Source organism: Gossypium hirsutum, chromosome D06, assembly GCF_007990345.1.
Source record: "Gossypium hirsutum isolate 1008001.06 chromosome D06, Gossypium_hirsutum_v2.1, whole genome shotgun sequence".
In the NCBI taxonomy this organism is placed as follows: domain Eukaryota; kingdom Viridiplantae; phylum Streptophyta; class Magnoliopsida; order Malvales; family Malvaceae; genus Gossypium; species Gossypium hirsutum.
In genome coordinates, this window is record NC_053442.1 from 52,324,497 (window position 1) to 52,345,855 (window position 21,359).

At 34.1% G+C, this 21,359-nt stretch overlaps 1 protein-coding gene and 1 long non-coding RNA gene across 2 annotated transcripts; both read right to left on the reverse strand.

Moving 5' to 3' along the window:
• LOC107901882 (pyruvate dehydrogenase E1 component subunit beta-3, chloroplastic) lies at positions 1-2,611 on the reverse strand. The gene is made up of 4 exons (XM_016828048.2): positions 2,330-2,611; positions 2,141-2,247; positions 1,984-2,027; positions 1-1,278 (listed from the first exon to the last, which is right to left on the reverse strand). Exons 1-4 carry the CDS (start codon positions 2,436-2,438, stop codon positions 306-308), a joined length of 1,233 nt encoding a protein of 410 aa, XP_016683537.1. The 5' UTR covers positions 2,439-2,611; the 3' UTR covers positions 1-305.
• An 875-nt stretch (positions 2,612-3,486) lies between these two features.
• Positions 3,487-4,676, reverse strand: LOC107901881 (uncharacterized). The gene is made up of 2 exons (XR_001685483.2): positions 4,271-4,676; positions 3,487-3,939 (listed from the first exon to the last, which is right to left on the reverse strand). It is a non-coding gene; the product is annotated as an uncharacterized lncRNA (long non-coding RNA).
• Positions 4,677-21,359: the final 16,683 nt, after the last annotated feature.

The window sequence follows — 21,359 nt, forward strand, 5'->3', positions numbered from 1 at the left end:
TTTCAGAATACCCCTCATAACGAGTTATAAATATATTTTATCAATCAGATCTCGGAAAGTACAGAGCTATTTTCCATAATTCTACCTATAACTATTGCTTAAGGACCTTACTTGCCATTTTAGTCAAGAAAGAACAAGATCACAAGGGCCTCAACTTGATGAAAACTTGCAAGTTTGAACTGACAAAATTGCCAAGGAACAGGAATTAGAGATCGAAAACGATGTTGCAAAAGAACTGCTTTCTTACTAACCACGACAAGATTAACAGAACTTCAACTATGGAATCACTATTACTGCTATCACAACTACTGGCAGAGCTGCTCAACCGCCGTCACAATCTGCGCAGGCTGAACTACAGTCCATTCCTCCAATCTTCCAGCATATGGTGTAGGCACATCCTGTGAAGATAAGCAGATGATTGGAGCATCCAAATAATCATGGAAATTCTCAGTGATGGCAGCGGTCAAGCTAGCACCAATACCACCTGTCCGCATGCACTCCTCCACAATGAGAACACGATGTGTCTTCTTAACTGAGTTACCAATGGTGTAAAGATCAAATGGTTTCAATGACCTAATATCAATTACTTCAGGATCATAACCCTTGTTCACCAAAGTTTTTGCTGCCTGCATCACATGATACCTCATCCTTGAATAGGTTAGAATAGTGACATGTTCTCCAGGCCTTACCATCTCAGCTTCCTCAAGATTACAGATATAATCCTCATCTGGGATTCTCTCCTTGAGGTTGTAAAGCAAAACATGCTCAAAAAGTATAACAGGGTTCTCACTTCTGAGAGCAGCCTTCATTAATCCCTTGGCATTGTAAGGGGTTGAACATGCAACCATTTGAATTCCAGGTACTGACTGAAAATAGGACTCAAGGCGTTGAGAATGCTCTGCACCAAGTTGCCGTCCAACACCACCAGGTCCGCGAATAACTATCGGTATGGTAAACTGGCCACCAGACGTATAATGAAGCATACCACAATTGTTTGAGATCTGATTAAAAGCAAGGAGGAGAAATCCCATGTTCATACCCTCAACAACGGGTCTCAAGCCAGTCATAGCAGCTCCGATTCCCATGCCAGTGAAAGAGTTCTCCGCAATAGGGGTGTCAAGAACCCTAAGGTCCCCAAACTTCGTGGCTAGTCCTTTGGTCACTTTGTAGGAACCTCCATAGTGACCCACATCTTCACCCATGACACACACACGGGGATCCCTCTCCATTTCTTCTTCCAATCCCTCTCGTAGAGCTTCAAAAAGTAAAAGCTCATGCCTGGGATACAATATAGATCTAGTTACTTATATCACTCCAACAATTTTCATAAAATAACAAAACAAAAGACATGATTGTGACAAGTATGAATATAAAAAAAAAATTAATGATGAACATAGCTCCATTGCAAAACACGAAACAGACATAGATACATGCAAGCATACACCCAAGAATCAAGTGACACCCATTCAACCTTTGACGCATATGCCTCTGACAATCAGTTGATGACAGTAGACAGACTGCAATGAATCAGTCATTTTAGAAAGACCTACTATAAGCCAACAACAACAGTGATATGGAAAAACAAATTCACTTGTGAAAGACTGTACTGATGTTAGAAAGAGGTTAATGCCTGACTGGTATAAAATGCATGAACATTACCATAATATGAGCAAGACTTGGTTAAGCATGCATCTCAACTAAAGTTGCAGGATTGCAATGAAAAGAGGAAAAAAAAAGTTCGTCAAAACCAAGGCATGAACTGAAAAAAAAGACTAAGTTATAAAATAATACAAAAGAATCAAAATATCAATGCAAGCTTTGGGTTATGTCTTAGGCAGAAAAGTAAGAAAAATTGAGCAATACCATCCTAATACAACAGTAATAATATCAACATCTTTCATATTTAACAAAATTAGAGCAATTAACAACAATGTAACACTAATTCAAAAGTTAATTCTGAACTCTAAAATCGAAAATAATTACCCTGGTTTCGAAGATGACGACGCTGCGGAGCTATCTTCTTTGGTCTAAAAAAATCAAAATACAATTAAATTAGTAACATCATAGGAAATGACACTAGGAATTTTCAAAACGTAGAAAACGAAGAGACAGAGAGAGGGGAATAAAAAGGAAGCATTACCGCAACTGCATTGGCAATAAATTGTTGAGCCCTTCGACCTTTAGGGTTCAAATCCAAGTTCATGGTTCCATCAGATCTGACTACCACAAAGCTCGGCGCTTTCCTCACTGAACCAAAACAGTATTCAAAAACAATTTTTTTTAAAAAAAATCTGAAATGAAAATGAAAAATGAAAAAAGAACAACGAACCGGAGAAGGATCTACGAGGAGAAAAAAGAATATTTTTGGAATCGAAAGAATTGGAGGGTAATGATGATAACGCAGCAGCCGCCCCAACTCCTTGGAAGATGGCAGCCATTGGATTTGCACTTGCAGCGGCGAAAGTAAAAAAGAAAATGAAATTTATTTAAAACAAAATGGAAATAAATTAAACAAGGAAGTGTGAAATTTATACGAGAGGAGTAAACTAGGCGGAGAATTTGAGGGTCTTTTTATTGATATTAATTTTTTTTTTTTAAATGTTGGGCGATTTATTTGGAGTGGAATGCACCCATAAGGCATTGTTTTCATCGAAGACTAGTTCATTTAGGTTTAAGGATAAATTATAAAAATAGTTACTTTTGTTTGCTTCAGATTATATTTTAGTCATTTATGTTTGAAATGTTACGTTTTAGTCACTTATGTTATTATTTTGTTACGAAGTGATCACTCTTCCGTTAAGTTCTGTTATCTTCCTAACGGTAATCCTACGTGGCAGTCCAACTAGATTTTAAGTGCCAACTTGGGATGAGAATAGATTTTTAATTAAATAAATTTAATTAATTAAAAATTTTAAACCTTAAATCTTAGTTAAAAAACCGTTCATCTCCCCCTTTTTTTAGTTTTCTTTTTCAGTTGACTAAGAAAGCTATTATCATCAGAATTTTTTATCACCTACAAAAACAAAAGAGGATTCAATGGAGGGTCCAGGTATGTCTTCTTCTCCGACAAATTTATGTTCTAAGACTTAAAATCAAGTGGTTGTCGACAAATAAAAAGATGGTAATCGTTTTTGTTCCTAATCATTGTATTTTCCAATTCTTCACGTTCTTGAATAATTGGTTTCTCAATCCGATTTTTTTTTATCTGAATCGGCTTGTTTGTTCATAATCCCTTTGTGAGTATCCCTTTTCTGCTACTTAATACTCTTCTTTTAGTTGTTAATATTGATTATTTTAAGTTGAAATTTTGTAGGAACTCATTTTTTCGAGTAATCATACAGTTAACCCTACAAATGAATATACGTATCCTTAGTAAAATTCAAAAATTATGCTCATGCGAAACTCAAGGCTGGCCATGGATCCTAACATTCAAGCTAAACATCTCAGCATGATCTAATTTGCAAGGCCCCATTATACTATCTGCTGTTATATCCAAATAACAAGAATTATGTCCTGTATCTTTTTATTTTTTAGTCTTCAAGCAAAGTCATCAGAATTTTTAAAAAACAAGTTCAAACACAGTTTTTTTAAAAAAACAAATAAAACAAAACCTATTCGTGATTTTGGGAGGTTTTTTTTGGTAGTGGTTGAGGTTCGAATTGTAGTCTCATGTCGAGGTTTGATTGGTATGGCGGTTGCCTCGATTTTTGCAGAATCTTTTGCTATGGCAGGTGTACAAGCCCAAATATGCCCGGGCCCAAGAAAATAAATAGGCCCAAACATGCCCAACCCACTAAACCTGGCCCAAACAAAAAACAAAATAACAGAAACCCTAGGAGCCTATTTGCTTCAGCACTGCCGCAGCTCACCCTCGCACACCGCCGCGAATCTCGCGCCACGAACCTCCCCAACATGCGCCGCTCCATGCGCTAGCAATACCTACAGCAACAAACGCAAAACAAAACAGCAAAAAAAATGGAACAAAAACAACAATATGCCAACGAAAAATAGGAGATTTCTTTGGATTTGGGTTCATTTTTTCCCATTTTCGGCTATTTAAAGCCATTATCGAATCTGTAAAAAGGAGGGGGATTACAGTTTAGATACGAAAAACAGAGAGAAAATAGAGATTTACTTATCGATTTCCGAATACAAAAGGTGGTTTTTTTGGATTTTTTTTATTCCTAGTTTCGTTTTGTTTTCTTTTTTCTCTTTTAGTTTTTTTATTTTATTTTATTTTTCATTTAAAAAAAGAAAGGAAAAGACTTACCTGGTCGCCGGAGTTGTCGAGCCGGTGTCTTCTCCGGCGAAATCGGGGCATGGGGCACTAGGCTCGAACGGTGGCGCAAGGAGGGAGGGGGTTAAAAAAACCCCTAGCAGACCACTGTTCTTTAACACAAAAAAAACAAGCAGAATTTTTTTTTAAGGTTTTGGCTAACTTAAAGAAGAAACGAAAACGGCATCGTTTTGCCTATACCATCCGCCTTTTTATTTTCAATGGACTATTTCTGCAATTAGTCCTTCTGATTTTATGGTGTTTTTAAACTATTTTTTTATTTCTTTCAAATTTTACTGCACATTTTATTTTTGTTTCAAATTAATCCCCATTGCTACGCAGCGTTTTAGGAAGGCAGATTATTTCTATTTTAGCCCCCTCATTTAACGCAAGCATTGCAAATTAGTCCTTCGTTTTGTTAATTTCCGTTTTTTTTTTAATTCGTTTTTTTACTATTATTATCACTATTATATTATATATATTATCATTATTACAAATTATTATCTCTATATTCGTTCACATGCATAATTTTTATATAATGTATATACATATTTTTTCTTATAGTCTTCACGCATTGTTTTTATATAATATATATATGCATTCTTATATATATACTACCCGTTTATTCGTACATATATTTTTATACATATGCTTTATATTTCATTTTCCTAACTTTTATATATATATACTTTTATATTTTAGTTTCAATTTTGTATTTTTTTATTTTGTAAATATATATACATATACATACATTTTTTTAACTTTTATATACTTAATATTATATATATATGCTTTATACATTTCTATTATTTTAAATATATACACAAATACATATTTTTATATTTTTATCTTACTTTCAGAATTTTCATGTGTACACATACATGTATTTTCTTTGTAAAATAAACATGCATATTTTCTTAGAAGTTATTATAAGTTTTACATATTTCATTTTTTATAAGTATACTGTATGTGTTTTAATATGCATACACGTATTTCCAAATTTACTTACATGTTGTACTTATTTATGTACATATACATATGTTGTAAATATATATATTTAGCTGACGTTAAAGTATTTGTTTTATGAGGTATATTAACTTTTTATCTTTTTTTTTTGAAAAAAAAGGGAAAATATATTTGGTTTTGTCAAAACATCAAAATTATTTTCTCTTGACAAAGTTTTTTGAATAAAAGAAATATTCAAAGTTTGGGATTTTCAAAAAAAATTGAGCCCTAACGTATTGGGTTCTGATTTTCTTTGATGATCTTAAATGGCCGAGGATATTCTTTATTCAAAATGCATGAGTATAAAAATCATTTTTGGGAACTTAACTTGTTGTGTCCTAACGTATTGGGTGTGGCATGTTACCTTCTCAAAATGAAGATTTTCACATAAAATAAAAGTGATATTCAAAGTTCGGGGATTTTGAGGAATTGTACCCTAACGTATTGGGACTCGATTTCTTTACATGACTTGAACAATTGATTATCCTTTTTCAAATTTCATCATTTGAGTTGATTTCAAAATCTTTTTAACCTCCGACACTAAGACATTAAATGGTTAATATGGTACCAATTTTGGGCGTTACGAGGGTGCTAACCCTTCCTCGTGCGTAACTGACTCCCGAACTCGTTTCTTCAAAATTCGTAGACCAAAATAATTTTTAAGGTGAGCCGATCACACCTTAATAAAAGATCGATGGCGACTCCAGTTTTATCTTTAAAGTCGATAGCTAAAATTTTTGTTTTCAAAAAACGGTTTCGACAGCTTGGCGACTCCACTGGGGACATTTGAGAGTCGAGCCATGAATTGATTATGCTTTGTCTTTTTGTCGAAAGTCAATTTTTTTTAAAAATCATGATTTCGTTTTGCATTTATTGATTTTCATCATTTGCAGGATTGAATCAAGTCGGTTGATCTGTATTTTCATTTTGCATTGCATGGTCAATGTTGCCCCTTTAAGTGGGAGCGAGAAACTAGTCCTTCGTGAGGTTTTCACCTCCGTGCAGGGTAGTGGACCGCTTCCGGGATACATCCGTACCTATGTCTTCGTGAGATTTTCATCTCCGTGCAGCCATAGGGAAATGTATCCCCCTGAACTGAACTCGATCCACATGAGCCTATAATGGGTGAGGATCGAGGAATCTGATGGTTCGGGTACCCTTACTCTAGAAAATAACCCTCATATAGTAAACCTTAGGAACTTACCCTAGGTAGAGCTATACCAAACCCTAGAAGGGTCCTGAATAGGTGCTTTTATAATTTCCTGTGTACATTGAATTATGATTTTATGCATGATACTGACTTTTTGTGTTTCACTTTGACTGCATAGCATTTAGATTGCATGGCATTTCGTTATAGAAAAGAGATGTTGATTCATGTTTGGTTGTTAAATAGAGAACTTACCACAGAAAACGGGTTTCTTGATAAGGTGGAAGATAATACGGTTGTCCGAGTATAGTCTAAGAAAGCATGACATGAAAAAACCTAACAAGAGGAGTATACGACTTTGCTGCATGACCAGAGGATTCAAATTGCCAAAGATTAGTCAAAAGTCATCAAAGGTTTCAACCTCTTAAAGAAGATAATGAACAGAGAGTTACGACCTAGATCAAACAAGAAGGAGCTCAAATTTGCGAGATACATCTTAATACCTGAATGGTCGATGTCTTTGTTTGGAGTACGAGGGTGAAGCCGTATATATATCCGCTTTGTGTAAAAATATTTGTTTTCTAGCAAAGTTTTTCTAGTAAAGAATTGAACCAGAATCAACGTCTCTTTTTGCATTCATGCATTTGCATTTCATTACATCATATGCATTAGACACCGTTAAATGATCCTAATTAACTAAAATCATTGCTCAGTTAACTTGGAAACCAACCAACCGACCAAGCACCGTTACGGCACTCGAGCAAAGATTAAGGACATGGATCAGAGATTGGAAAAACTCGAACAGTGTCAGAAGGAGATGCAAGACCGACTTCAGCTACAGGTGGAGCGGTTAGATAAGATGAAACAAGAGATGTCTGAGAAGATGCGAGAATCCCAAGAAGATATAGTGGCAAAGTTAACCCAACTGATAACTAGGGGAAGTGATAAAGGAAAGGGCCCCATGGCAAGTATCGATGAGGGAAATGATGATGAACCTCTCTATTCTCCAAGTTTCACCCCTCCACATGTGTGAACTCAAGCTGAATACCCGCACAAATCAACTGTCACCATCATGCCTCAGCAGTTTCTGGCTGGTATTTCAAACTTCCAAACTGGGCCGGGTTCTAATCCTGAAAATAATCCTGTTAACTCTGCCAATCCTGACTTTGATGAAGTGGTTGAGAAGGAAAGAATGAAGGAGGAGTTATCGAAACAGTTAGAGGAAAGGTGTAGGTGGCTCGAGGAGAAGTTCAAGGCGATGGAGGTCACTGAGGGTTATCGAGGCATTGACGCAAAAAAGCTGAGTTTAGTTCTAGATTTGGTACTTCCTCACAAGTTCAAGATGCCAGAATTCGAGAATTACAATGGGACGACTTGCCCAGAGGCTCATATCACCATGTTCTGCAGGCGAATGGCTGGATACGTTAACAATGACCAGCTATTAATACACTGTTTCTAAGATAGCCTAGCAGGGGCAGCATCTAAGTGGTACAATCAGTTGAGCCGTACCACGATTGGTTCATGGAGAGACCTGGCACAAGCATTCATGAAACAATATAGTCATGTGACAGACATGGCTCCTGATAGAATCACCCTTCAGAACATAGAGAAGAAGCCGAGCGAAAGCTTTAGGCAGTACACGCAGAGATGGAGGGAGGTCGCAGTCTAAGTTCAGCCACCGCTCCTGGAAAAGGAAATGACCATGTTGTTCATTAACACCCTGAAGGCACCGTTCATTACACATATGTTAGGAAGTGCCACAAAAAGGTTTCCTGACATAGTCATGAATGGCGAGATGATTGAGAACGCCATCAGGAATGGGAAGATTGAGGCTGGAGAGAGTAACAAGAGATCAGTCTCAAGGAGAAGAGAAAATGAGGTGAACAACACAAGTTACTCTAAATCAGTTACTGTAAGTCATCCAGGAAAGGGGGTTGCTAGTCAACAAAGTTCATTGAGACAGGAATCTGGAGTGAAACCAGGTACTGAGAAGCTCCAGTTTACACCAATTCCGAAGTCGTATAAGGAGCTGTACCAAAGCTTATTCGATGCACACGTTGTTTCTCCTTCCTACTTAAAACCCCCACAACCTCCGTATCCTAAGTGGTATGATGCGAACGCACAATGTGACTACCATGCGGGAATTACAGGGCACTCAATCGAGAATTGCATTACCTTCAAAAAGCTAGTCGAAAAACTCATCAACATGAATGTTGTCAAGCTTGATGACTCATCTAGTGCAAAAAAATCCGCATCCTAATCAGGATTGACAATAGGGTGGATGCAATATATGAAGAGGTGTTTGGAGGTGTTTACATCAGGGACCTATACAATAAACAACTAAAGAAGGGACCTTGTCAGATATTCGCCCTTGTAAACCTGAGAGTGTTCTAAATAATTGGACTGCAGAAGAAACTCTGTAGTATTTAGATTTTGTTAGAGCAATGTTCAGAACACACTTGTTGCTTTCAGCCTAGAAGCAATAAGAATTACTTTGTGAGATTGGCTCACGTCTAAAAATTATTATTTTAATGAAATACATTATTGCAATCATCTTTGAGCAAATGTTCTTTCATTCTTTACGTTTTTTCCATTCTTTCAATTTTTTTCTGCCAGATTATTCATTCATTTATTCATATTACCCATACATTCTTTCGTATATTCTTCGGTACCCACTATGGGTCCCCAAATATCAATGACATGAGTGATGCTGCAACAGACCCAGAATCTCCTTTTGAGTGAGACATGTGTTTAGAAGGATCTCACATATTTGAAGATGACATAAATTGTAGCTTATTTCTGGACTTATTAAGGATGGTAGAGCAGGAAGGAAATTTTACCTCATGAGGAGACAATAGAAACTGTGACCTTGAGGGAACATGCATGACCGAAAAAGTAATACGTTGTTGGGTTACTTCAAGCATTCAAAGATGCCTTCGCATGGTGATACCAGGATGTACCCGGTTTAAGCGCCGTCATTGCAATCTGAACAACAGCACGATATCAGAAATTTGCAGTATGTTCAAGATTAATATCATGAATGATGCAGTGAAAACTCTACCGGAGCAGTGCCTCTCTCTTTAGTTCATCACGGTTTTTTCTATTGAAGTTGAAATTCTTTCTCTCCGGGTATTGGCTGAGCAAGTTAGATGAAGTAGAATAGATCCGATCGCAATGTGATCAATTGAACTTGATAGAATGAAGAAGGCTAAAAGCTATTCATCACGGTCAGATGTGCCAGAAATGAATAATGCGAGCCTATAACAAAAGGTTTATCCTAGAGAATTCCACGAGGGTGACCAAATGTTGAAGATCCTCCATCTACAAAAAATATTATGGAGGGAAACGGATGCCAAATTGGGTGGAACCTTGTGATTATAGAGAAGGTTTTTTTCCGAAGGAGCTTTGATTTTGAGCGAGATAGATGATAAACCTGTAAAGTCCTGTAAACTCAGACTCAGTTAGGAAATTCTCCACCTAAAGAAGGAGAGGACCAAGGTAAAAACCCGCAAAGGGAAGTTTGAGTCCAAAAAAAAAAGAAAAAAAGTGATGTGGAAAATGAAAAGATGAAATTGAAAAATGAAATTGTAAAAACGGAGAGGCTAAGGTGAAAACCCGCAAAAGGCGCCTTAGACCAAAGGGGATTTGAGTTGAAAACCCAAAAAGGGCGGCTCAAATATTGATCAGAATGGGACATGAGATTATTGGAGAAGTTCAAATACTGATCAGAGTGGGGCATGCAGTGGTCTTGCTATACCTGAATTTCAATAGGAAAGGATAAGAGACATCTTGGGGCATCGACAAAGTACTATAGATCTCCTAAACACATGTTAAACTCAGAATGGTCTTCAGAGAGTCTGTACAGAGAAGTTCAAACTGCGATATCTGGGGCACCTAATCCTTATAGCATTTTTGTTATTCTTGGAACACTTCATTTATTGCCAAGATATGCATTCCTAAATCATTTTCTTTGTTATCCATCTTTATTATCTTTGAGAATCTATTCATTTCAGAGTCATGCTCTAAATCAATTCTATTCCTACCCATTGTTATAATCTCTTGCAAGCGTGTTGCATTAGAATAATGATCAATAGACTAATAAAACTTTCACAATGGAAGTTTTGCATATTACTCTAGAAGTTTTTGAATAATATAAGAACCTCAAACATGACTATTGTTTAGAACGCACCAGGTTGGAAATCTGATAAAGAAGAGTCTAAATTAAGACTATCCCTTTGAATTTTCTTGTCTAAAGTATTAATTGAACAAAATGGCAGGATGTCATGTTGGTGATAAAACTTCAATGAACAAGCAAGTAATGATTACCGAGTAATATGAAGAAATTGTTCTTGGAGAAGATTTCTTCATTTGTGCATGAGCATTTGGTACAACACCTTGGGAATGGTGTAAGAGACCAAAAAGTTTCACATCCTGTATCATTGAATTGTGATAGCAGAGGATTGAGAAAAGGCCGAATCTTTTTACTCTTGGGTTACAACAGGAGAAAGATGGTACATATTTTGCATCTCAGTGGATCAAACTTGGAGGTTTACAGTGGGGGGCAATCTGGTTAAGTGTTTTTCGGAGATGCTAGCTGAGCAAGAATATGTTATAGCTCATTAGTGAGGAAACCTTAATAAACTTGGAGTAATAATAACTCAAACGTTAAAATATCATTTTCATGACATTTTGCATTCATGCAAACACCATTCACATCTGTCTAGTTAGGAGCATTTGATTCATTTTGATCATGTCATCCTAATCATTAGGCATAATTAGGTTCATTATACAGGTCATGTTCCCCAGAGAACAGATCAGTGATGATAACAGATATTGTCTTCCTGTATCGAAAGTGAAATAGATCGAAGACACCAACCTCGCCTCCCTTGGAGACAGTGGAGTAGGTTGAAGATAGCAGATCTTGTCTTCCTGCATAGATAGCGAAGCAGATCGAAGATGGTGAATTTTACCTCCCTATGGTTACAGTGGAGTACATTGAAGCCAGTAATTCTACTTCCCTAGGCAGCAGTAGAATAGATTGAAGATTTCAGATCTTGTCTCCCTAAGCAGTAGTGGAGCAGATCGAATGTGGCAGATTTTACCTCCCTGTGGTTACAGTGGAGTACAATGAAGCCAGCAATTCTACTTCCCTGAGTAGCAGTGGAATAGATTTCAGATCTTTCCTCCCTAAGCAGTAGTGGAGCAGATCAAAGATGACAGATTTTACCTCCCTGAGGTTACAGTGGAGTACATTGAAGCTAGTAATTCTATCTCCCTGGGCAGCAATGGAATAGATTGAAGATTTCAGATATTACCTCCCTAAGCAGTAGTGGAGTAGATCAAGGATGGTGGATTTTACCTCCCTGAGGTTGCAGTGGAGTACATTGAAGCCAGTAATTCTACTTCCCTGGGCAGCAGTGGAATAGATTAAAGATTTCAGATCTTGTCTCCCTAAGCAGTAGTGGGGCAGATCAAAGATGGTGAATTTTACCTCCCTGTGGTTACAGTGGAGTACATTGAAGCCAGTAATTCTATCTCCCTAGGCAGCAGTGGAATAGATTGAAGATTTCAGATCTTACCTCCCTAAGCAGTAGTGGAGCAGATCAAAGATGGCAGATTTTACCTCCCTATGGTTACAGTGGAGTACATTGAAGCCAGTAATTCTACTTCCCTAGGCAGCAGTAGAATAGATTGAAGATTTCAGATCTTGCCTCCCTAAGCAGTAGTGGAGCAGATCGAATGTGGCAGATTTTACCTCCCTGTGGTTACAGTGGAGTACAATGAAGCCAGCAATTCTACTTCCCTAAGTAGCAGTGGAATAGATTTCAGATCTTTCCTCCCTAAGCAGTAGTGGAGCAGATCAAAGATGACAGATTTTACCTCCCTGAGGTTACAGTGGAGTACATTGAAGCTAGTAATTCTATCTCCCTGGGCAGCAATGGAATAGATTGAAGATTTCAGATATTACCTCCCTAAGCAGTAGTGGAGCAGATCAAGGATGGCGGATTTTACCTCCCTGAGGTTGCAGTGGAGTACATTGAAGCCAGTAATTCTACTTCCTTGGGCAGCAGTGGAATAGATTAAAGATTTCAGATCTTGTCTCCCTAAGCAGTAGTGGGGCAGATCAAAGATGGTGAATTTTACCTCCCTGTGGTTACAGTGGAGTACATTGAAGCCAGTAATTCTACTTTCCTAGGCAGCAGTGGAATAGATTAAAGATTGCAGATCTTATCTCCTTGAAGTTGCAGTGGAGCAGATTAAATATAGCAAATTTTGTTCTTTTGAAAAGTTACAACGTACGAATCCTATCTCCCTGACGTTGCAGTGAAGTGATCGAAGCACGGGTTCCTATACCTCTGAAGATGCAGTAGGAAGGAATGATGCTACCTGGAGAAATGAAGCATTGAAGAAGTTAAAGCTTAGTAAGACCGGGCACAATTGGGCTTTTCAGTCTTTGCTCTGTTCCCGTTACACGATAACGAGCAAAGAGGGGCAGCTGTACAAGCCCAAATATGCCCAGGCCCAAGAAAATAAATAGCCCCAAACACGCCCAACCCACTAAACCTGGCCGAAACAAAAAACAAAATAACAGAAACCCTAAGAGCCTATTTGCTTCAGCACTGCCGCAGCTCACCCTCGCACACCACCGCGAATCTCGCGCCATGACCCTCCCCAACGTGCGCCGCTCCATGCGCTAGCAATACCTGCAGCAACAAACGCAAAACAAAACAGCAAAAAAAATGAAACAAAAACAACAATATGCCAATGAAAAATAGGAGATTTCTTTGGATTTGGGTTCATTTTTTTCCCATTTTCAGCTATTTAAAGCCGTTATCGAATCTGTAAAAAGGAGGGGGATTAATGTTTAGATACGAAAAATAGAGAGAAAATAGAGATTTACTTATTGATTTCCGAATACAAAAGGTGGTTTTTTTGGATTTTTTTTATTCCTAGTTTCGTTTTGTTTTCTTTTTTCTCTTTTAGTTATTTTATTTTATTTTATTTTTCATTTAAAATAAAGAAAGGAAAAGACTTACCTGGTCGCCGGAGTTGTCGAGCCGGTGTCTTCTCCGATGAAATCGGGGCATGGGGCACTAGGCTCGAACGGCGGCGCAAGGAGGGAGGGGGTTAAAAAAACCCCTAGCAGACCACTGTTCTTTAACACAAAAAAAACAAGCAGAATTTTTTTAAAGGTTTTGGCTAACTTAAAGAAGAAACGAAAACGGTGCCGTTTTGCCTATACCATCCGCCTTTTTATTTTCAATGGACTATTTCTGCAATTAGTCCTTCTGATTTTATGGTGTTTTTAAACTGTTTTTTTATTTCTTTCAAATTTTACTGCACATTTTATTTTTGTTTCAAATTAATCCCCATTGCTGCGCAGCGTTTTAGGAAGGCGGATTATTTCTATTTTAGCCCCCTCATTTAACGCAAGCATTGCAAATTAGTCCTTCGTTTTGTTAATTTCCGTTTTTTTAATTCGTTTTTTTTTACTATTATTATCATTATTATATTATATATATTATCATTATTACAAATTATTATCTCTATATTCGTTCACATGCATAATTTTTATATAATGTATATACATATGCATTTTTTCTTATAGTCTTCACGCATTGTTTTTATATATATATAATATATATATGCATTCTTATATATATACTACCCGTTTATTCGTACATATATTTTTATACATATGCTTTATATTTCATTTTCCTAACTTTTATATATATATATACTTTTATATTTTAGTTTCAATTTTGTATTTTTTTATTTTGTGAATATATATACATATACATACATTTTTTTAACTTTTATATACTTAATATTATATATATATGCTTTATACATTTCTATTATTTTTAAATATATACACAAATACATATTTTTATATTTTTATCTTACTTTCAGAATTTTCATGTGTACACATACATGTATTTTCTTTGTAAAATAAACATGCATATTTTCTTAGAAGTTATTATAAGTTTTACATATTTCATTTTTTTATAAGTATACTGTATGTGTTTTAATATGCATACACGTATTTCCAAATTTACTTACATGTTGTACTTATTTATGTACATATACATATGTTGTAAATATATATATTTAGCTGACGTTAAAGTATTTGTTTTATGAGGTTTATTAACTTTTTATCATTTTTTTTGAAAAAAAAGGGAAAATATATTTGGTTTTGTCAAAACATCAAAATCATTTTCTCTTGACAAAGTTTTTTGAATAAAAGCAATATTCAAAGTTTGAGATTTTCAAGGAAAATTGAGCCCTAACGTATTGGGTTCTGATTTTCTTTGATGATCTTAAATGGCCGAGGATATTCTTTATTCAAAATGCATGAGTATAAAAATCATTTTTGGGAACTTAACTTGTTGTGTCCTAACGTATTGGGTGTGGCATGTTACCTTCTCAAAATGAAGATTTTCACATAAAATAAAAGTGATATTCAAAGTTTGGGATTTTCAAGGAAAATTGAGCCCTAACGTATTGGGTTCTGATTTTCTTTGATGATCTTAAATGGCCGAGGATATTCTTTATTCAAAATGCATGAGTATAAAAATCATTTTTGGAAACTTAACTTGTTGTGTCCTAACGTATTGGGTGTGGCATGTTACCTTCTCAAAATGAAGATTTTCACATAAAATAAAAGTGATATTCAAAGTTCGGGGATTTTGAGGAATTGTACCCTAACGTATTGGGACTCGATTTCTTTACATGACTTGAACAATTGATTATCCTTTTTCAAATTTCATCATTTGAGTTGATTTCAAAATCTTTTTAACCTTCGACACTAAGACATTAAATGGTCAATATGGTACCGATTTTGGGCGTTACGAGGGTGCTAACCCTTCCTCGTGCGTAACTGACTCCTGAACTCGTTTCTTCAAAATTCGTAGACCAAAATAATTTTTAAGGTGAGCCAATCACACCTTAATAAAAGATCGGTGGCGACTCCAGTTTTATCTTTAAAGTCGATAACTAAAATTTTTGTTTTCAAAAAACGGTTTCGACAGCTGGCATGTCAAGGAAAAACTTCTTTAAAGCTGCTTGGTGTTTTGCTGCTGAAGTAGAGTGATTGATGCTGGGATGGTCTGCTGTTTGCTGCAGCAGAGTACAATGGGGAAGTCTGTTGTTGAAGTGTTTTTGTCTACTTTGTAGTATTGGCTAGGTTGTTTTGTTTTATTTTTTTTAAAAAAAACTGTGTTTGAACTTGTTTGGATTGTTCTCAACAATCCTTTTTGTATTTCACTGATTTTGCAAAAAAAAAAGGAATTGTGCAGCCTCTCTACGTTTAATTTTTAATTTTGAAGCAAAAAGATAAAATTTTAAATGTTGTAATGTTGAATGTCTAAAAATTTGACTTAGAACATGATAAGGACTTCAATCTTACTATCATTTACAGTTTTACCTATTTGCTTTGAAATTAAATGTAAGACTAAATTGCTCGCTTTTATAACAGAGGGATGAACTTGTTCCTAAGTTTAACCTGAAATCTTTGTTGTTGAAGTTTGTATCATTTATATTATACCTAATGTCATTATTTCCATGTCTCTATGTTTAGCATGTTCCATTCAAATTTATATGATTTCCAATACAAGTAAGTTAAGGTTTAAATTTCAAACTGACAAAAAATAAGCAAACTTTATCAATCTATCAACTATCACCCAAATTGAATTCTTAATCTATCAACTATCACCCAAATTGAATTCTTCTTTCTTGGTGTAAGTGGCAACCCTACCACAAAATCTATAGTAATTTTACCACATTTCCATTCAGGTATTACCATAGGATGAAGCAAACCTGAAAGAACTTGGTGTTTTAACTTTCATCTGTTGACATGTCAAACACTTCAATACAAACTTTGTCATGTCTTGTTTCATCCTTGGCCACCAATAATGAACTTTGAGATCACGATACATTTTAGTACTTCTAGGGTGCATTGCATAAGAAATACTAGGAGCTCCTCGAAGGATATCTTTCTTCAACTCATTAACACTAGGCACATACACTCTTCATCTGAAACATAAACAATCATTAGCACTTAACTCATTATTTTGATTCTCCATTATCAACTTATTTTTCACGTATTCATTATTTATCATCTTTCAATTGAACCTCTTTTAGTTGTTTACGTAATGTCGGTCTAATTCTCAATTCAGCCAACAAAGCACCACCACTCATCATCTCTAGTCGAGCATTCATAGCTTTTTATGCTACAAGTTAAATAAGATACAATTAAGATTATTCATTAATCAACAATATCTAATTAGAAATTTCAATTAACTATATACTTTTATTAGTTGTAAAGGGCTTTCTGCTCAATGCATCTTTGCTTTACTAAGTTGGTAGTCTATAATAAAATCATAATCTTTGAGAAGCTCTATCTACCTTCGTTGTTTCAAATTAAGTTCCTTTTGAGATAACAGATACTTAAGGCTCTTGTGGTCTGCATAAATGTAGCATTCTCCCAATATATATAATGTCAACATATCTTGAAAGCCAAAACAATAGCAGCTAGTTCTAAATCATTTTTGGGTGATACTTTTCATGCTGTTTCAACTATCTCGAGGCATAAACTACCACTTTCTCATCTTGCATCAAAACACAACTGAAATTGTTGTGTGATGCATCACTATAAATAACATAGTCCTTACCCAATTCAAGTTGGTTTAAAATTAGAGCTTCAGTAAGAATTTCTTTGAGTTTCTTAATACTCTCTTGTCATTTATCATTTGATTCAAATGAGACATTTTTTTTGAAGTATTTTGGTCATTGGTGAAGCAATAATTGAAAATCCTTTTATGAACCTATGATAATATCCAACCAAACCTAAGAAAGTTTGAATTTCTAAAATATTCTTAAGTGTTTTCCACTCCAATATGGTTTTAATATTTTTCAAAGCAACTCATATCCCATAGTCGTTATAATATGGCCCAAAAAAAGCAACCTCTTGAAGCCAAAAATAGCTAAAACTTTGCATATAGTTTTTGTCTATAAGAACTTGTAACATAATTCTCAAGTTTTGATAATAATCTTCTTCAGTTTTGGAATACATGAGGATATCATTAATGAAGACCACTACAACCTGATCCAAGTACGGTTGAAAGATTTGGTTCATCAAATACATGAAAGTTGTTGGTGTGTTAGTGAGTCTAAATGGCATAACCAAAAACTCATAATGTCGATATCGTGTTCTGAATGTTGTTTTAGAAACATGAGACTCATTCACCTTTAACTGGTAATACCTTTATCAAAGATAAATCTTTAAGAACATTGTATCTTATCTTAACTTATCAAACAAATCATCAATCATCGGTAGTGGATACTTATTCTTTACGGTCACCTTATTCAGTTGTCGATAATCAATACAAAGTCTCAAAGAACCATCCTTGTTCTTAACAAACAACACTGGTGCTCCCCAATGTGATATGTTAGGGAATATAAAATCCTGGTCTAACAATTTTTGTAGTTGTGCTTTCAACTCCTTTAATTCAATTGGTGCAATGGACACCGGTGTTGTACCAAGAAATACTTCAATTAGGGGCTTAAATGATTTTTTTTTCTGATAGTTTACAAAGGCATTTTTAACATTTAAGCCTTTAAAAAAAATTATGTAGTAAATGAGTATGCAAACATGTACTAATCACCTGAGACTAAAATAATGAGCTGTAAATACGAAAGAAAATTTCTAAATTGAGCAAATAGCAGTTCTTACTATTTGGATTGAATTTGTTATTGTACAATTTGATCATTCAATTGTACCAACTACCTAGCTTATGTTTGGATTAACAATATTGAAGTAAAAAAGAAAAAAAAAAGAAAAAGGAAGGTTAAGGAGAGAAAATAATTACCTATTATTTTATTTGGATGGTTAAAATTATTAAAGGAAAGGAAAGTAAACTAATTTTAACAAATTTTGTTTGATTAACCAATGGAAAGGAAAGGAAAATGTTTATTAGGATGATCTTTTTGACAATTATATTGTTTTTATAAAATAAATTATATAGAAAATGAAGAGGACAAAAATAATTAATTTATAGCTTCAAAAATCATTTTCCTTTCCTTTCTCTAGCTTTTATCCCCAAATTAAGGTAAATGAAAATCAAGTATTTTAAAAGAAAGTCCTTTACTCTCCATTGCTTAAGTTAAAATATTAATCCAAACATAGTGTAGAGGAAATGGAAAAGAATAATAGAGGACATAAAATAGATATATCTATTTCCTGTTTGGATAATTAAAATTTATAAATGGAAGGGAGAGATTTGTATTTGGTTAATTGTGGAAAGGAAAGGAAATGACTTGTTCTACATATATTTTCTAAATTTATATAATAACAAAATTAAATTAAAAATATAGAAAAATACTAATATTTTACATAAAATCATAATTGAAGTGTTAATCAATCATATATCAACATATTGTGGTTTAAAACAAGCTTATTTGATCAAAATCATTTTAACCAAATTACAAGTTAAGGACTCCTACTCATCTAACAAAATAAATTTTTAAAAATAAACAGATAATAATCTAAAAATTTAATCTAATGATATCTAATAATTCAAAAAATAAATATCAAACAAGTTTAAAATTAAATACTCCTAGTAACCTAAAAAAATAGAAAATAAAAATAAGAGTGTTAAATTTTTTTAAAAAAAAAAACAATAAAGAGATAACAATCTAAAATATAAAATCTAATAATAAGGTAAAAAAAAATAAAGTTTGATAATTTGTTAACTTCAAAGTTTAAATATTTAACAACTTAAAGCAGGAAAGAAATAATATTTTTTTTTCGTTGAAAATAAAATTTAAAAATAAAGAGTTAGTTGTAAAATATTTGAAGGATAAAAAATGCAGTTTAAATATTCCAAAGTAGTTCCCAAACCGGGGCACAAAAAAAAATGGAATAAAGGTAAAGAAAGTAGGAGATTTTCAACCCTGTATGAAAATAAGTTATCTTCTCATTTTATGATTAAAGGAGCAATTTGCATTCATAAGTAAACGGCCATTATCTTTCTTTCAATACATGACATGTTTCCAATTACAATGGGTTGAATTTACAATACATAGACTAAAATTAGTTTGATGGTGAGAGACAAATAACAAGTTGATTTGAAATGGATCAATATCAAACTGCCAACCAAAACTTTCTGGCTCCATGTGGAATTTCAGTGCCCAAAACACGCATTCTTGGTCGTTTTCAAGGCTCCTTTTCTTCATTATTCAAATTATTCATATTCATATTTATTATTTTCTCTTTTACAAAATAATTATTTTTACATATTTCATTTAAACCCGTATAATATGCATTAAACGTGATGTAAATATTTTGAAGAAATTAGATATATTGTTCCTAAACTATTCATAAATTTTCCAAACTTTAATATTTTAAGTTCCCCTTTCATTTATGTGCGACTTGTTTTTAAACTTACTTTTGCTCAAATACCACTGTGTTTAGGTCATTCCACAACTATTGGTTTCACTTTGGATATCTTTTAGATATTATTTTGATTGTGTTTTTTTACGATGTCGGAAAATTTAATTTTTAAATTGAATTAATCGAAAATTAGAATCGAATAAGTACATGCCAATTATGAAATTTTAGGGTCAAATGGATTAAGTTAATATATATAAAGCATAGGGACTAAATCATAAGTGGAGTAAATGAGAAGATATAATTGAAGTCTTGAGATAAGTCCTTGTTAAGCCAATCGACAGATCCTTAAAAACAATTATCCCATCATAAATGAAGGATTAGTGCCCAACAATATTATCAACCGTTGGATTCCACCACTGATAATGTTAAAGGCTTAATAGCCATTGATTTTTATAAATATTTTTGTGAATCAAAATTAAATATATTAGTGTGATCGTGGGATGAAAGAGAATACATTTTTCTCTTTTCTTTCTTCTACAATCGGTCAAAGAAGAAACAAAGAAAGAAATACGCTAGTTTATTCTTCCATTGCCGATCCTAAAATTTGAAGGTAAGGTATAAATTTTCAATTGAAATTTTATGGAAATTTAGTTTATAATCTTAGAGTAATAATACCCACATGCTAGATTAATGAATTCATATGTTTTAATGTAGATTTCCGTTGTTGGAAAGCTTTAGAAATTGGTTGTTAAAGATTCAAAGTCATGCATGGGTGTTGTTAGTTAGTTAATATGGGAATATCATGTTAGACATGTTGATGGTATAGAATTAAGCTTAAATCAAATTTGAATTACTTGCACTACACAAAAATAGGCTTTTAGCGGCACTTTTAGCGGTGCTTAGACAAAAAATACCGGTAAAAATCGAGCATTAGCGGTGCTTTACGGAAATCGCCACTAAAAATGAGCATTAGCAGCGTTTTCTGTAAAAAAGCCGCAAAAAACCAAAACCTAACGGTGTCGTTTTCTTACCTTTCGGGTCTTTAGCGGCGTTTTTAAAAAAGCGTCGCTAATGCTGGTGACTTTAGCGGCGTTTTTAAGAAAGCGCAGCTAATGCTGGGGGATTTAGCAGCGTTTTGAAAAGGCGCCGCTAAAATATTTTATCTTAATTGGTTTATTTATATTAATTAAATAAAATTCAATTTTTTTCTAATTGAATATTTAAAATCTTCAGAAAAAAATAATGACACGTAGAAATAATTTGAAATAAAGCACATGGAAGAATTAAAGTACTATTATTTAAAATAATTTTAAAGTTTTTTGGGTACATGATTACTGATTGTTTTTTAATTTATATATTAAAAAATTTCTTATATAATCGTAAAAGAGATAGTATTAATTTTAAAATATTGAATTAATTATCACTATAGTTTAGGGTTTACGGTATATAATTTATTTAAGATTTAAGGCCGGTTTAGGAGTTACTATTTTAAGGTTTAGGGAGTATGGATTAGGGATTATGGTTTAGGGGTTGGGATT

Bases quoted from the DNA above. Each gene is read 5' to 3' on its own strand.
- LOC107901882 (XM_016828048.2), bottom strand. From the start codon at position 2,438: ATGGCTGCCATCTTCCAAGGAGTTGGGGCGGCTGCTGCGTTATCATCA. The intron at 2,028-2,140 runs GTAATGCTTCCT...TGATTTTTTTAG, and splicing joins TTATTGCCAATGCAGTTGCG to ACCAAAGAAGATAGCTCCGC. The intron at 1,279-1,983 runs GTAATTATTTTC...ATTGTATCCCAG, and splicing joins TCGTCATCTTCGAAACCAGG to GCATGAGCTTTTACTTTTTG.